The 19035-nt window shown below is 34.0% G+C and overlaps 1 protein-coding gene across 2 annotated transcripts in view; it reads left to right on the top strand.

Annotated features, from left to right (window-relative positions):
- The window catches only part of LOC106871918 (hypoxanthine-guanine phosphoribosyltransferase), a 45211-nt gene that overhangs the window by 1968 nt on the left and 24208 nt on the right, over positions 1-19035 (top strand). Inside the window, exons 1-3 of one of the 2 annotated variants that reach the window (XM_014918675.2) lie at positions 11419-11567; positions 16495-16601; positions 18614-18806. In XM_014918675.2, the coding sequence (XP_014774161.1) occupies positions 11562-11567; positions 16495-16601; positions 18614-18806 (306 nt within the window). In that variant the 5' untranslated portion in view covers positions 11419-11561. Of the gene's footprint in view, positions 1-11418; positions 11568-16494; positions 16602-18613; positions 18807-19035 lie in introns of those variants that run through there. The other variant, XM_014918674.2, reaches the window with a different exon arrangement.

Here is a 19035-nt window from a genome sequence, read left to right as displayed (position 1 = left end):
TATATTTGGGAGTGGGGCAAAATTAGTAACCGGGGTCAGATGAGTAATTTCTGATTTCTCGTTTACCCCCCCCCCCCCTCTTCTGTTTGAAACCATTACGTTGCAAGTATTACATCATCCTGAAGAGTAATACTTGGTCACTATGGTTATTATTGAAGTCGAAAGAGTTTGAATATAGTCAGGTGACGGGTATTTTTCTTTCAAGAAATATTTCCTCCACTTTCACCTGATTGTAATTGAAGTTGTTAATGAAATAATATCTGGATAATTTTTTGCGTTCAGTAATCAATATTCTTTTCTCTGTTGTTTTCCAAGTCAATTTTACCCTCACTAATGTCTAATTTGATCATTTTCAAGTTTCAAGGAAAAAGTCTAAAATGGGGGCAGAATGAGTAATGTCTAATTTCAATAATTTCTTCATTTTAACTGCATGGTGTATAAATATACCGAGCAGATCGTGCAGAAGCTACAGATAATATATTACGTTAAGATTTTTTTTTTTAATCTAGTCGTTTGGTTAATTTCCTATCATGTGCTATTTTTCCATGACCCTCTTTCATTTGACCGAAATATTTTAAATTTTGCGTTTCTGATCATTCTGATGTCTAAGGATAGATATTGATGTGTATGAGTCTGTTTTCAAATGTAATTTTGGAGAATTGAAGCAACAAATTTACCTTATCTCGTCTTACTCATTTTGCCCCAGCTTAATTTGTCTTGTATATGCTCAAAGAGAACGGTGATAATTTTCTGCAATAGTGTTCTGAATATGTTATAGGTTTTAATGGATTTTAAAAAAAAGTCATTTGCCTAGCTTATATAGTTTTTGCAAGTTGGTGAACATTTGTAAAAAATATATTTTGTCTCATAGTCAAAAATGCAGTAAAAAACACCTCGTTATGCACCCCCACCCTCCATATATATATATATATATATATATATATATATATATATATTATATTATATACCGCTCTATAACTTAGAGTGTGCTTCTTTTTGGGATATGTAAACTATTGACGATTTTTGTGTGTGTGTGAGAGGGAGAGAGAGCCGTCTAAGTGTCCATAAGTCAGGAAAAAATGCACTCTTATATCTGTCAGTAGAGCGGGTATATTAATCGAAGAGTACAGTATTATATATCCATTACGGCCGATCTTACCAATCGGTTTCGCTCTAGGGGTTCAACAGAGTGTTAGGTAACAGTCCGACTATGTAACCCTGCGCAAGGTTACATAATCGAACTGTTACCTGACACTCCGTTGAATCCCTAGAGCGAAACCGATTGGTAAGATCGGCCGTAATGGATATATAATACTGTACACTTAAATTAATATTGGCGGTGTCCCAGCATGGCTACAGCCTCAGGGCTTGAAACTTATAAAAGAATAATAATGTATATACATATACGCGTGTGTAATTATTATACGTTAATAATACAGTAATCCCTCGACGATCGCGGGTGTTACGTTCCCAAACCCCCTGCGATAAGTGAAAATCCGCGAAGTAGAAACAGTACTGTACTGTATTTTTATTATTTGTATATATTTATATATTTTATCATAAATGCAAAACAACACCACGGAGGAATCGACGTAAGCTTAAATAATAAACCGCGATATTATAGTAAATAGGAAATAAGTTTAGAGAAAGTGCGTCAGCGAGTGTCCAATATGAATTAAATCTAAAACATTAAACGGAACAGTCGATTAGTAATAAAACTATTGCTATTTCTTGTAGGAAAGTGAAAGACGATTACTTTCGTTATGTTGATGGTTGGCTATTCTGTAAAAGAGCCGTTTTGTTGACAAGGTTAGCGTAGTCTAGTCATGAATAAAAGGCAATTTAATCTTCTATAAACAGTATTTATCGCTTGTCTTATTTAATCAGTCAGTAATGATCCTCTTTGTGGTGTTAGAAGATAGCTTAGCTGCTGTTTGATACGTTTAATATATTACATGAAAAAGATTGCAGGCCCTATTGTAGAATATTCCAACAAATTGTGTTCTGTTTTACTTTCTGACTTGATGAAATACTGTTTAAAATTTTAAAGGACGAATCGTAATTGCAAAATTCTTTCGTTATGTAACTTCCTCACATATTTTGCTTCCCAGAATATGACCTTCGAGTACTTCAATTTGGTGCTGTTATATTCTTATTTCTAAACCATATTTGTTTTAGATTTGTTATTTTAATAAATAATGATTTTATTGCTCGATCCTATCTCCAAGATCTTGTGATGTCGCTAATCAATGTCACATTCTGTCTTTCCGTTTATGGAAGAAATCAATATTTCTCCATTTTCGAACCCTGACCACTTATGGTCTCATTACATCTTTGTTTTACTGTATCTTTCTTTGGATAATTATATGTCGTTTTGTCGTCTAATGACATTTTTTTTTCGATAGATCTTTCCCGCTCATCTCTGTCCCTTTATTTACGTTAGCAATCTTATTGAAATAATTGGTTGGTGCTGACCAAAGAAATTGTTTTAAAATTACATCGAATCTAATAGCGGTTAAATTGTTATATATATATGGTTACCTTGAAATAAATTTTGTTTCAAGGAAGCTACCTTTCTTTTAATTTTACTCTGCTAATGTGTGTGTACAGGCAGGAAATTTGTATACATGAAATTTTATAGATACCTTTCAGACGGTCTAGATTACAATTAGAAAGAAATTTGTAGGTAAAATTTTTTTGGAAGGGGGCGGGGAGAGGAGTTTCTGGAATACGGAGTTTCGGATCAGACGGCCCACGTAAGTTGGAATGAGTCAAACATTTCATTCAATCACTTCAAAAATGAAACTATTCCACTGTTTCATTATCAAAACTGAAACAATCACATATCGATACAGACTGTCCTCATTTAACGACTGAGTTACGTTCCAACAGCCCCGTCGTTAATCAAATTCTTCAGTAAACGAATATTCATAGGTTACGTATTTTTTTTTATAGGTATAGTGACTGTACGTACATATAAAAACAGAATACCGTACTGTATAAAGTATATGCAGTACAGGGCCAAGAATCACTAACATAAATTGTTGAAAAATGAATGAGTAACGGTAAGATTATCACAAGGAAAACTTTAAAAGTTAGAATAGGCCCAGTACATAAGATGCCTAATAAACTTTTCTCAGGATTCTATAGAAAAGGTTTAAAGCAAACTCAAACATAATAACTTTGTTTTACTTTGGATAAAGATTACAAAAGCAACTCATTCTTGACATCAAAATGCATGAAAAATCCGGTCAGTGTTGTTTGCTTTATCTTCTTTTTTTCGTCATAAATTTCTCGATAACATCGGAAAAGTTCAGTTGTCTGCCTTTCCACCTTGGAAAATCGCTCAAAATTTGGATCCATCGCCTCAAGTTCTAGCATAGCAGTAGTCTGTAATGATTTTCATTTTTGTGTCAAGGTCAATAGCTCTCTGTTGTTTCTTGGCGCTTCCTGCTGCAGGTGAAGATGTATTCTTCCTTTTTGGGGGCATCTTGTAGTATGGGGTGCAAGAGATAAAGGAAAAAAGAAACGAAATAGTAATATAGGTACTGTGTCACTGTGTTGCCTGGCTGACCACAGGCGGGAGAGTGAGAGAGCGAGCGTGTCGGAAGGTGAGGCTGGGTGCTCGGGATGTGCTGCTGTCATGACGGCAGTTCTCGTATAGCGCACAATACGACAGTCAAAGTTTTAAAGTTTTTATCTTTTATAAAATATGTAATGACTGCTCGTAAAGTTCGTCGTAACTCCGAGTGGTCGTTAAATAAGGACAGTCTGTACTGTAATGACAGATACTTTCACTTTAATGGTTTCATTTTCATACTGAGACTACTGCAGTGAGTGAAACAATAACATCACTCTACTGTAATGTCAGATACTTTCACTTTAATACTGAAACTATTCCACTATTTCAGTATTACGTGTCAAAAGTGAAACAATAACACGTCGCTACTGTAATGTCAGATACTTTCACTTAAATATTTTCAATTTCATACTGAAACTATTAAAATGAAACTATACCCTCACATATATACAGGCATACTATAAGACCCAAGTTAAAAACATTCCCAACAATTCAACTTCTCTGGTTGACATTAACACACCCACCCCCAATAGAGGCCTTCATTCCCATATTTTAGAGCTCCATTTTTCAGGACCAAAATCCTTTTTATAGGTTCCAGAAGACTGGAATTTTGGAATATGTGCATAAAGATCAATAGTAAGGGATACATGTGTCATTATTAGAATTTTTTAGGATGTGTAAAGAGGGAAAGAACCCTCATGTGCAATTTTGATGAAATTCGATTCATAGGTATTCCAGTTCCTTAAAGAAAATATAACAGAAAAGTCTCATTCTTCAATTGCATGTAGCACGGGCAACGCCGGGTATCTCTGCTACTATATATATATGTATATATATATATATATATATATACACATATATGCATATGTACACACACATTATTATTATTATTATCATCATCAACCAGTCAGTGTTTTTGATAATTGCTGTCGGATGGAAAGTGAAGGAATGCATAGTTCAAAACAAGTGTAAAGCATCCTAAAATATTTTTCAGAAAATTTGTTACTCCAAAGAAAATACTTCCTGAATTCGTTGAGAATGACTAAGATTAAAGAAGAATTAAGAAATTATACCAAAATTTTGTTATACCAAAGTTTTGAACTAGTTGTCCCTCAAACTCTGTACTTCACTGTAAAGAAAAGGGTGCAGGAGTGGGTGGGTGGGTTAGAATGTAAACAGTTGAATTCTGGGGTGAAAGTTCTAGAATGTAAAGGGGAAAAAATCCCATAGGGTAAAAAAGCCTTTTATTGTAGTCTACAGTATGAATTGCAGTGTACAATAAATATGAATTTTAAATAATTATTTGTGGTAAGCTAAATTTCTTTGCTTAGGAACTATTTTGTGTGTATGACTTTACATTTCTTATTTAAAAACCAATATTAATTTAAGTAATTTAGTAATTATGTGATGGAAAACATTATAGAAAAGAACTTTAACTTTTATTTTAGTTAAAAGTCCCATTGGCTCTCTGGAAGTTGCACTCTGAGAGAAATGTTAGGCATAAGAAGCATAGGATGTGGCATGCAAAAGAGATGTTTGCACTGGTATAATCATGTACTACGGATGGATGAGGAGAGATGTGTGAAGAAGTGCCACTCCCAAATAGTTGAAGGAATCCGGAATAGAGGTAGACCCAGGAAGACATGGGATGAGGTGGTCAAGCATGACCTTCGAATGTTGGGCCTCACAGAAGCAATGACAAAAGACAGAGACCTCTGGAGATATGTTGACTGCGAAGACCCGGCAAATAAAATGAGTTCACGGCTGTATCCTACACCAGTTTCACATAACTAGCCCCAGCCCATTCAAAAGTACCTTGGATCATAGGGCGACCTGCTGTGCTTGAGGAGACCTATTGAGCCAAGTACATCAACATTAAAATGAAAATCAAATGGAAAATGTAGTTGTGATACCCGTGCCGGTGCCACGTGAAAAGCACCATCCGAACGTGGCTGATGCCAGCACTGCCTTGACTGGCTTCCATGCCAGTAGCACATAAAAAGCACCCTCCGATCGTGGCCATTGCCAGCATCCTCTGGCCCCTGTGCCTGTGGCACGTAAAAAGCACCCACTACACTCACAGAGTGGTTGGTGTTAGGAAGGACATCCAGCTGTAGAAACACTGCCAGATCAGACTGGAGCCTGATGCAGCCGCCTTGCTTCCCAGACTCCAGTCGAACTGTCCAACCCATGCTAGCATGGAAAACAGACATTAAACGGTGATGATGATGTAACCTAATTAGCAGTGAAGGAGGTTGTACAGAAAGTGTAATTGCTAGACTAAGAATAGGTTAGAGAAAGTTCAGAGAGCTTTTACCTTTGTTTGCAACCAAAGATTTCCCTCTTTGAGTGAAGGGAAAATTGTATGGTGCATGTGTACAAACTATGACACTGCATGATTGTGCGACATGGGCCCTGAATGTGGAGGACATGTGAAGGTTGGAGAGGAACAAAGCTAGTATGCTCTGCTGAATGTGCAATGTCAGTGTGCATGTGCAAAAGAGCATTGGTGTATTGAGAGAGAAGTTGGGCATAAGAGGAATTAGATGCAGTATGCAAGAGAGGAGACTGTGCACTGGTTTGGTCATGTGATGTGGATGGATGAGGACAGCTTCAAGTGGAGGGAAGTTGTCGAAGAGGGAGACCCAGGAGGACACGAGACAAAGTACTGAAGGTTGATCTCAAAACTCTGAATCTTACAAAAGAGATAACAGAGGACAGTTATGTGGTGCATTGCTGTACTTAAGACCTGCCCACCACAACAGAATTGAGATCCTAAGACTGAGGTGCCACGTAAAAAGCACTGGTGATGGTGCCAACCACTCTGTGGACTGGTTGGCATTAGGAAGGGCATCCAGCTGTAGAAACCAAGCCAAAACAGACTATGGAACCTGGTGTGGCCCCTGGCTTTGCCAGTTCCTGTCATGTCATCCAACCCATGTCATCATGGAAAACGGATGCTAAATGATGAATGACAAACAAGTTTCTTAGTATAGTTAAAACAAAATGGATTTGTAGATATAAGACTTTTCAATTTTTATTTTTGTATTTCTAATTTAGTTGGCTGAGCAACACCTATAATCTTTTGAAGTCCCTACCAAACTTAGGACAATGCAGTTGATATTCAGGCTCTGCAGAGTGATGCTTGCAGAAAAAAATGGGCATGGAATGATTCCCAAAGGCCTATAGTTGTGAGGAAGAACGATAGGGTTGGTATTTTGTGCATTGTTTGGAGAGGGAATGCTTCACAGTAAAAATAGAAAATCAAAACTAAAATATTTTCAAATTTGCAATTTCAGACAATGTTATAGTTGTGAAGTTGTCATGCAAAAGTATAAAAGATTTTGAAGTCAAGAATTTGTATTGACTTTGAAGCTTTCAATTGGAGTGCAAGTTTGCTTCCTTGATATTGGGACACTAACAGACTTGTTAACATTTTGTCTAGTTGATTATGGTAACTAGATTTTTTTTTCCTGCATCTGGAGGAAGGGGCAGTGATCATGACCTTCACAGATCTTCCAAGATTGATGAGATTGATGTCAGTTAATCCTCATGAATCTTTGCAAGAAAGACACGAGCTAGAGGGGAATTCCAGATGATCAATATTCTGAGAAAGAAGATCAGAGCATGGTGATTAGTGCAGAGCATGGGGGCAGGTGTTGAGTGGACAGAACAAGAGTAATAGAAAGGAGATACGGGTGAGTCAAGAATCTTGAGTAGAAGTGGCTTGAGCCCAGCCAGCTCCATGGGGAAGAAGCCATTATAGTAGTAGCAAAAGAGGCTTAAGCATATCTGTGAGTTACTCCTCAGTCAAACTGTCCAACCCATGCCAGCCTGGAAAGTGGACGTTAAACAATGATGATGATGACTTCATGCCAGTTATTTGGGTGGCCTTTTCTGGATGCAGCCTAAAATGTCTGTGTGTGCAGCAGGAGCAGTGTCCCAGATATGAAAGCAATATTCCACCTGAGCTTTGTAGAGTATTAGTAATTGTTAGGGGCTGAAGTATGTTCTGGCACTTAAGAGATGGGCTTGTCATTGATATGTAATCGTAGCTATATTGAGGATGTACTTTTGCAAAGAGAGATCCTTGTTAATAGTTAAATCTAACAGTTGAAGCAATTATGAGGGTTCTAATTGCAAGCTGCTCATGATTCAAGAGGAGTATGATACAATATTTTCTTGATGTGAGTTCATTTGTATTTTCTTGCTGTTGAAAGAGTCAAGATTGACATATTCCCATTGGAAGATGGTTTGAAGGCCTCTGTTCATGGAATCACTCAATGTTGGTTTGGTGTGTGGTATCTAGCTTGCATGTAGGTGGTGTATGGTTGGAGAACATTATGCAAGATCTTGAAGGACAATGTTTTGGAATATTCTCTTTACATTTCATCTTTTTGTGGTTAGTATAGCTATGGAGAAAAGGTTACTGTTTGGGTGATAAGTCAAAGAAATTTCTCTTGTTAACAATTTGCTTGAAAATCATCAGCATATATATTTTGTTTGTTTCATATATATTGGACAAATTTCCGAAAAAGCAGCATTTTACCTGGATTGAACACAAATTTGAATAGCTTTCTCTTTTTCTCTGATAAGTTCTTTGTGAATTTTTGGTTTTCTCAGCTCTACTCTTTCATAGAATTTGGTTGTGTTTTATTTTTATGACTGGATGAGGGTTTTTCTTATCAATTTTCACTATGGTGTGGACCAAATGTGCTCATCATGGAACCAGCACTAAGGAAATAATCAGTGGGCACTGGAGCTTTCCTTATTCTATTTTAGCCAGACCAGTTGTGGTTACTGCAGACACATTATGGAAATACTTCTTTCAAGTACTTTTTACAGTAACTTTTAATCTAACAAAGAATTATTTATCTATTTGTTAAAAAAAATTTGTATTCATACTTGATTTTATATACTGTCACTCAAAAGAGTTAAATGGTAACAGAATTAACTTCATGAATAAAAATATCAACTATATTATCACTCAAACACATATACTCCTTCAAGAGTCCAGAAAATAATTTGTGGAATATTTTGAAGAACTCTTTAAACAGTTATAATTTTATAACAAGTAATAAATGATGATGATGATGATGTAATAAGTTTTGTAGCTAAGTTTGATTTTACTTGCAAATTTTACTATTGGACAAATCATAGATTTGATTTATAATGCTGAAGACAGTATTCTTGAGAGAATTCTTAAAATATTCTCTCATTGTTGTTCAGCTCTAGGTTAACCATGATGAATATGATCTATAATCATTGTTATTCCAACTGTGGTTATCCCATCTTTTTCTACAAGCATATATAAGGTAACAATATCCATTGTCTTTTTTTTTTTTGTTTATATAGTTGGGTGTTATTTGATAAAGGTTTACAATTAGTTAAACAATCACATCAAGGTTTGGTTTGAGCTCTCCATTAATTAATATGTCATAATAACAAATTGAAACATACAAAATAGCTTTTGAACCATTTTTTAATTTGAATTTTTTTTTTTCTATTTACAATTCCTGGCATTACGCAAAGAAATTGTCTCAGTGATAAACCCTTTAGTATTCAGATTTTTTTAATCAAATGTTAAATTTATTTATTCACATTGTTTTGAATTAATTAGGCATTATCTTGTAGCTTTGAGAGTTCAATAATGTGATAGTTGCATTCTTAGAATGAGATTGTAGGGTAGATCTGATCTGGTTGGTTTGAACATGAAACAGATAAAATATTTGGGTCATATATGGCCGGTTTAAATGCTAAAGGGTTCAAAATCGATATGTTCCATTCTGTCTTGAATGTGATTTTTCATTTTTTTTTCTTTTCTTATATGATTGCAGAAAATGAGTCTGTTTCAGATAAAACTACCTGTTGAAAAAAAACACCGAAGAAAAAATTAAAAAGCAAGAAAATTTACATAGTACACTCATTTTGAACATTTAAAACATTCAAAATGAGTGTATTACATAACTTTTTTTTTTTTTTTTTTGCTTTCATTCTACTGTTTTTTTTTTCAATGGATATTTTCATCTGAAATAAACCCACTTTCTGTACCCATGAAAAGCAGAAAATAAAAATCAAATTCAAGATAGAATGGGACACATTTATTTTTAATCACTAGTGGAATATGGTTATCTCTCACAATACAGAAATGTTGTGATAACATGTAATTCCAGAACACAAAATCTATTTTTTTATCAACTTCCCATATTATATAGAAGTCAATAGAAAAAAGATTTTGTGTTATGGAATTCCATATTGTTGCAAGATTTTCATGAAGGCAACATTTCTGTAATACAGATGGTATCTGTAACAGGGAAAAGGAAGTTTAGAAGTTAAAGTAAAACACTGGAACCATGTGGGAATCCCTTGATATATGCAATATAAGAAAAAATCGATATCCCAATTTATATATATATAGTCTTTGTTACTGATAGAGTTACTTATATAACCACAGTTTTGCATATATTTGAAATTTTTTAAGTTTACAAAAATATCATTTCAGTATTTTATAATATCCTGTGTCAAGTTACATACATTGAGGACTCTTTTTCATACCTTTCTAAAGGATATTATATATAAGATTATAGTCTTTAGAAGTTAACCTCCTTTCAAGTCTGATTAATTAAAAAATTTTTTTTTTTTTTACGTGAAATTGATTTCAGATGAATTAAAATTTCAAATGTTTGATATACAATTTCTGTATAAACAGTTTATCCTATGTTGTGTGTGTTAATATGTATAGATTATTTCTCCTAATACATGGAGCAGTTCAGATACAGTTGACCATGAAAGAAACCATGACTATGTTAGATGTAGTAGATGGTTTCTATTACCTGTGCAACCTAACTGGTGTAAGTCATAGTCAAAGTATATTTTTGGGAGCTATTAAGGACATGGTATTTTTTCATGCAAATGAAAAACTGTATGATACATATGAAATTTGATACATACGAAATATGATACCTCATGGTAATGAACATGAGTACTTAATATTAAAAAAATGGAGGCTGGAGTAAGCTAAGTTATGCACAATCTATTTGATATGTAATATTAACTTGTATGACAGGTGGAGCATGAATAAGCTGAAATGGCAGCTAGGTATTAAAGGTTTTAGCTAATGCATGCTTAGTGAAAAATTGCTCTATGGTGGCTGTAGAAAGTGTCCTTCACAGAGGAAGACATGGGAGGAAGCTGTGAGGTTAGATTTCAAAAGTATTACTGAAGAAATGACATTGTATCAAGATAAGTAGCAATTTACTCTTATGTTCAGAATGGAAAATAAACATTAAAACAACTGTTTAAAGCTGAATAAATGGAGGATATAGGCTTTATTTCTATACTTACGTAAATTTATTATTGAATTAACTTAACAGATGTGTAATACTCAAGTACTCAAATAAATGTTCTTATAAAACAGAATGTTAGTATTTTATGTTTGCATGAGATGCATTTAAAAATTGTGAATGTTTTTGCCAAGAACTATTCTAATATTTTAATTAAATAATCCAGTGATTTTCTTTGCTAACTGGATTTTACTGGCTGTCTCAAATAGAAAAAAAATATTCCAAATAAAACTTACTTTATGATCTGGGTATTTGAGTGATTATATTTAAATACTGTTATGTTAATTTTCTTATTGCAACTAATGGATGTTGACAAAAGAATGACATACTAAAAAGTGTCCTGTTTTTTCTATCCTTGCTCATCACAGTTCATTTAATAGATGATTATAGTAAGCGATTGTTTGAAATAATCCCTTCTGATTACTTTGTAATTCTATTGATTTCTTTTAACTCTCACTCTCCCTATTCTTTACTTTGCTTGCTACGTTTCATTACTCTAGCAGTCATTTAAAACATGCATCTAAACTGAGACATCTCGGTAGTGAGCCAGCAAAATGAAGTTAGCTTTTTTAGAAAAATTTCATCTAATTTAAATAGGATTTTATCTTAATTCACTTAGTTATTGCTACTGGAGTATAATGGAGGTATGTTTATATCTGTATATAATACTGTTTTGTTTTATTATATATTTCTAAGAACTAAATGATGAATTTACTGTTTTTACATAATTTATTTTAAACAATTATTATCTTCTTTCATAAGGTACATATTTAGAATGTCATTTAAGAAAAAAAATTTAAGTTGTTTTCTCAAGACATTTATAAAAAAAATTATATAGCATTCTATTTATTGACTATTGTTCATTATAGATATAAGCACATAGCTCACTAGTCAAAAGTATGAATTTTTAGGTCTCTAAAATATTGGTTTATTTGTGTTTATGTCTCTTAGATTTTCTTTTCTTTTAGTTTTATCATTGTTATGAAAACCTATTTCACAACATCCCTATGATGTTATTATCTGTTATGTATATTTACATGTCTTTGTAAGCTAGTGATGATTTTGAGTGCTATTGTTGAAATTGTTATACAAAATTGAGTGTATTCATAATAGCATAAAAGTTTTATAAGGTCAAAACTTTACTGTATCAATTTCTGAGTTTAATCCCATTAAAACTTTAATTTTCACTATTTGTAGATTGAGAAAATAAGTACCAGGAATCAATTGTGGTAGACAGAGTTGTAGCTTTAAGCATTGTTTACAGATAATTATTATGAAGTAATTGCTTGACTAGTATAAAATTGTTACAGCAATTTGATACATAAATAATTTATGTAGGCATAATTCTTTTCTTTATTTCACACATGGATGTGTGTGATGCTATAGAAGTTATTTTAGGAAACAATATACAATGTATGATATAATGAGTAATGGAGATTTGTAATATGCAAATTTTTTAAATATCACTAAGCTGGTTTTCTTCAGGTATTACAGGAGGTGGCCATGTAACTCTTCTGCAACAAATCTATTCCTCTCCCTCTGTCATATAGTATAAAGCTGCTTCCTTCTCTATTATACTCCTGCTCGATTGAATAACCTGGTGACCTTACTAGTGCTGATACCACTCTGTAAAGTGGTTAGCATTAGGAAGGGCATCAAGCCACAGAAATCTTGCCAAAACAGACATTGGCGCTCTAAACTATCCTTTGACTTATCAGATCTTGTTGAACAATTCAACCCATGCCAGCATAAAAGATGGATGTTTGATGATGATGATAATGATGTCACCATCATCATCATTTGTGACATTCCATTTTCCATTTTTGTTTAATCATAGTCTGAGGAGTCACTTTGGAAATGAAGGATACTGCTTGTATAGCAGTGACACTCATTTACAACCATCATGTGATGTCAAGACCAGGAGACACACACTTACACATATGATGGGCTTCTTTCAGTTTCTGTCTACTGAATCCACTCAAGACTTTAGTTGGCCCAGGGTTATAGTAAAAAACACTTACCCCAGGTGTCATGCCACGAGTGGTCACTTACGTAAAATGACTTGTGTGACTGTAGCATATCATTTCTATGTGACCCTTCCGTTTTGTACTGGTAGTCATTGTTTACATACAGGTTCAGCAACTTTGTATTTGGCTACAGACACTACATAATCTTTTGATACCCTCCTGAGCTATCTGGGTTTTCTCAGAGGTAGTTTTGAATATGTGTTGTAAGATGTCACTTGTAACATATGAATTACCTCACTGGTTGCAGGTTGTTTTAAGATTGAGGGAGAAGAATACAAACTGAACAGACACTATGAACAGCTCTATCCACCAAAAACAGAAAATGTCAACAATTAAAACAGTAGTACAAACATCTCTAAATAAAATCCAGAAGGTAATAGCAGAGTGAAGCTTTGTGTATATCCAGGGTATGACTTCAAACTAAATGCTGTAGTGGGGCTCTGGTTCAGGAGTTCCAGGGTTTTGAGGAGTGTGGGACCACCTCTTAGCCACTATTGTCTCCAGGTCAACTCTAACCTGGAGTAGTAAGTAGCACCTGTCATGGTCCTGGTTATAAGTTAACTAGCATATGTGATGACATTCCATTTCAGTGCGGAGATACAGAAATACACTTGGTTGATGTCAGTGCATAAAGTAAAGCTATTGGGAGTGAGGGACCCATAGTTGTCATAGCATCTTTCTAGGAGAGGGACACATTGATGCAAAACCTGCAATTTCATGTGATTATGGGCCATCTTTCCTTGGCCTGTCACTCGGTTCTAATCCTGGTACTCATGTTCTACAAGTGTATATCACTGCAATCCAATGATGTAACAATAACAAATGTCTGTTTATGGTGATCTTATTTGTCATCCCATCTGCTGAAAGTCCTTTGATGATTGAAAATTTTTGTAACTTACTATGCAGAAGCACATTGTAAGTTACAACTTATGTATGTAGTCACCTATGCTTCAAACCATGCAGATGTGCAACAGAACTACATAGTCAGTTGAGAAGTCATGGATAAAAAGTCAGAAATGACACTGACAATGAGGAAGAACAAGGAGACAGCAATCAACTGTGAAGATGGTGCAATCACCGTGTATGTTATATGTATATGTCTTCTTGGTTTTCCCTCTTCCATAAACTCCAACCACTACTTATGCAGCTGTCATCACCCGTACACACCACCACATGTCCACACCAGTGCAGTCTTCTTTTGTGCACACTACATCTGATTCCTCTTATACCCAGTTTTACTCTCAGTACATCCAAAGCATATGCTCAGTTCACTTCTTTTCCAGTTTTCTCAAGTCCTCTTATGTTTAGAACCCCTGTATCACTACCATACAGCATTACAATTCTTACACAAGCATCATACAATCTGCCCGTCACCCTGTGAGGAATAAACCTTTGTTGCCAACAGTGGCAGTAGCTCTTTCAACTTTCTCTAACTCACTTTTACTCTGGCTACTATTCTTTTGGAGCAGCCACCTCCCTCGCTAATTACATCCCTTAGGTAATAAAAGCTATCAACTACTACTAGTGAGCCATCCAGGCATTCAAAAGAATCCAGTGTGTTCATAGTATGTACTGTTCCAGTGCATGTCACATACAAAGCTGTTTTCATAGCTTATATGGTGTCCAGTTTATGGAATTTATACATACTCCTTTTCTGCATATTAAGTAAAGCCATTTCCCTGAAGATACCAGGGTCCTGTCTTAATTCTTAGTAAAACCTTTGTTTTGGTTAAATTTATCTTAAGACCTCTTGATTCTAGGTCCCATGCCCAGTATATCCTCTTAAATTCCCCTATGAGCACTATATCATCAGCATATAGGAGTTCCCATGGATAATATATGAAGGAAAATACGATTATAACCTCTGGAATAAACGAGTGCTCAAGAACTGAAGGATTGCAATTTTGATCTAGTTGGATCACATTCGATTTTTGTGCTTTAAGAATTATGTATTCTCTTAGTCACATTCTTCATCATCATCTGTTTTCCATATTGGTATGGGTTGGACAGTTTGACGGGAGCTAGCAAGCCAGAGAGCTAACCAGGCTCCAATTGTCTGTTTTGGCTTTGCTTCTATGGCTGGGTGCTTTTTATGTGGCATCAGCACAGGTTTTTTTACATAACACCAGCACAGCCACTTTTTACATGGCACCAGCACCAGTGGGAGTGCCAAGTAACTTTCAAGACAAAAGCCTCTTAGTTGAGAGAGAGTGGAACCGAAGGAAGTGGCTGTGTGCCAGGCGAGAGGTTAAAGTATGATAGAGGGACAGACGTGGTTGTCTTATTATAGAGGAGAGATTTGGCCACCCCAGTAGGAGAAGGAAGGTAGGAGAGAGATAGAGAGACAGAATGAGAGAGAGAGAGAAATAGATGGTGTTGAAGAGTATTGAGGCCTACCCATAGTGAACAGGGGTGGGGTTTATAAATTGCACAAAGTGGATAGAGGGGGCTATCTGATATAGTTCTCCACTGTCGCTTCTCTTCCAGGCCTGTTTCTTTACACTAATGGCCCTGTCAGCTACAATGTTCCACCACCATATCACCTTAGGTTGAATGGGGCTTTGCACCAACTTGGTCAGTAGCTTTCATTAAGTTGTTTTGTATGAACTTCCAGTTGTCCTCAGTGTTATATGTCACTATCTCCTCTTTGCCAAATGCTTTGATTAAAATGTTTTAAAATTTCTAACTATTGAGAGGATCCTTAAGTTTCCAGATCTTTCTCTTTCCAAAAAGCAAACCAAGAAGTTAGCTTCTTGGAATCCTTGTAGCCCAAGGTATGATGTCACTAATGACTAATGAGTGCACTCTTCACCTAGGAAGGTCTTTACATTTATAAGCAACTACTTTCCCTGGACTCTGTCGAGAATGTAGTTAATCTAGCTTGTGTGACCACTAGATTGATAGGTGAACAGGTGACTGGCTGGTTTCCTGAAGTTAGTGTTGCAGATCATAAGGTCATTTGTATCACAGGACTCCAGTAGCTTACTTCCCTCCTCATTGCAGGAACCGACTCCAAATAGAGTACAAAAAGAGTAATGTAATGCATAGAGACATACATATGTATGTATCTGATATATATATGACATAATTTCCAAAGTTTTAGTCTTTTTCTTCTAGATTAGGATTAGATATTGCAATATTGTAATGTTAAAAGTTCTGTATCTTTTTAATATCCTCCCTCAAACCATGAATTTCCATGGTGTAGATATCAACACATTCAAAATGCACTTGTATAATATACTGCAGAATACGTTGAATGAACTTACAAGAAACCAGTATGAAACTCCTTTGTTCCATCAAAAAGAAGCTCATGAAAAATTAATTAAATAAAGAAAGAGTTAAAAATTAGATATACTGTATTGATTCGTGAAGTGTGAGATGAGATTCTGCTGGGATTCGATTATATTGCTGGAAAATATGTGAAGTCCCCTATTTAAAACATAACTGATGTAATGAGGTGAGTTGGAGGGAAGCTTATAATAGAAAATAAATTATTGTGGAGAAATAACTAACAAGTGTACTAATTAAGTTGTCCTTTTTACAGATTAAAGATGATTATGCTGGCTATCCTTTGAATATGTTCTGTGTTCCTAAACATTATGAAGCTGATTTAACTGATATTATGATACCTGCAGGACTCATTAATGACAGGTAAGTGTCATCTAATTTAACCATGGCTACGTTTTTAATTGTTCTTCAAAATAGCATGTGATATTATCTATTTTCCTTTATTCTATAGCCTTAACTTTATTTCTTATTTCAGTGCAGTAGAATTTGTATCTCTATCACTTTTTACATTCTTTTGGCAATGCTGTATAATGTGCATTTTATTTACCAGCTGTATTTTTTCTGCTGATTTTTTTATAAATGAATTAACTTTTCTTGACTCTAAGAAATAGTTTTATTAATTTAGTGTTTAGAGCCATTAACCCTTTCATTACCATACTACCCAATGAATGACCTATTCATATTTTAATGATTATTTAAAAAAAAAACATAATTTTACCATGTAAACAATCAAGTTACACTGTCCTCCATTTTTGTACTTGCTATATGAGTGCTGTGAATTTTTGGAGATTTTTTTCCCATTTTTTTCCACTTCAATCTTCTGAAATGTTTTGCTACGGAATGAAAATTCATGTAGTCAAACTGCAAGTTTGAATTCAAAGTATTTTCAAAAGGAGACAAAGAAAAGTTCAAGAAAATATACAAGCGTAAAAACCCTGTGTATGATTATGAATCAGATATTTCTTTTCCTGAAAGTGAAACAATTCTGACAATAGTTCTGATAGGGATAAATTAAAAACAAAAAATGGTAATCATACCTGAATATAGTATGAATTAAAAAAGTGTTTCTCTTTGTTATTTGTGGGGAGATATATTAGATCTAGTTTCAGTCTTTGCAAAGAAACAATACCATTAGATTATTTTTTTACTTTTTCCTTTGGATCAATTATTGCAGAAACAAGTTGTTATACAAAACATAAACAAAGGGGTAAAAAAAATATTTTGAGGTTTCCTGCACACTTGGAAGAAAGTTAGAAATACAAGCAATTTTAGGAATATTTTGTGTGTGTGTGTAAATAAACAAGTTAGAGCTGTTATATTAAACCAGTCTAAATTCATGATTATTTTAAAATTTGAAACACATAAGAGGTGTATTTTGGTTAGAAATATAGTAACAAAAGGGTTTATGTGTATATTTTCATATTTGTTTTTGTGTATGAGTTGAATAGTTCCTAAAATTTGGACAACTGTTTATTTTTATAATTGTGTACCACTGATTGACCATATAATTGAGTTATGTTTTCAGTTGCATGTGAAATCAATCATCTGGTATCTTGACAACTTGAGAATTTTCAAATCTATATGTATAAGTCAATTCTTTACTATAAGTTTTTTTTTCTCATGTTCTGAAATCCAGTTTATTAATTACTTAAAACATTACAAATGTTTAGAAATCTTCAGTAAAGTATATACAGGGATATTAGAATCTGTCTTTGCCCCATCACTGAGAATTGTATATCTTACAATAGCTGTGGTATTGTACCTCTGGATAGACAATATTGTTTTAACTATCTCAGTTTATCCAACTGTCAATTAGATTCACTCATATTTTATGACTTGATGGTAAAAGAAAGAAGTCCAGCCATTAAAACCTATTAGTCCTACAATATGTAACTATTCAGATATGTAAATAGTGTTTTGCTTAAGCTAGCTTGGGAAAAAGTAGCATGTGTGTGTGTGTGGATGAATTGATCAATCAGAAAACTAGCTGAAAGGTGATGTGAGATTGTGGTCTTATGATGTTCCTTAAAGTTTGGAATATAGTTGTACATTTCTTTTGTAATGTTGTCATCAAATGATTTTCCTTATTTTGTGTTACTATTGGTCATGTTCTTTAGACTGATAATGTTAAAATGAATAAATGAAACTAGGAATTTAATGAAGCAATTTATGTAGTTAGTATGTGGAAGGAACAATTATTATATAAACAAAACTCAGCTTTATTCAAACATGACTTATGAAGTAATTACAGTAGGATATCTGCTACTTAAGTAATTCAATATCTATAAGGGCTGTTAAAACTTTAGTCCTATATTTTTATTTAAATGATGTTTATCCTTATCTAAAAGTACATTTTATACTATATAATTTTATAGAATTGAACGAATAGCTCGTGATATTGTTCAAGATATAATCCCTCAAGAAAATCAAGGAATTGTGGTTCTGTGTGTACTAAAAGGAGGCTATAAGTTCTTCGCCGATTTGTTAGATAAGATTAAACAGTTAAATCGCAACAGTGAAGAATCCATCCCAATTTCTATTGATTTCATCCGTTTACAAAGCTATAAGGTAAGTAATCCATATCAAATTACTGCTGAAAAAAATTAAAGAAATAATTTTATATGAAGAATATATTGAAATTCCTTAGTTTTAAATTTCTGAAATATATTTTTCTGTAATTTGAAGCAGATAAATCTTCAAAATTGCCTTTCTACTCATTTAAGTAGGGAAAAGTAGATGTCAAAATGATTATTACAATGATGATGATGATTTGTCTGTGTGTGTTAGTATATATATA

Source organism: Octopus bimaculoides, chromosome 9 (assembly GCF_001194135.2).
Source record: "Octopus bimaculoides isolate UCB-OBI-ISO-001 chromosome 9, ASM119413v2, whole genome shotgun sequence".
NCBI lineage: Eukaryota > Metazoa > Mollusca > Cephalopoda > Octopoda > Octopodidae > Octopus > Octopus bimaculoides.
The sequence above is the reverse complement of the archived record's forward strand: the minus strand, read 5'-3'. Positions and strand labels throughout refer to the sequence as shown.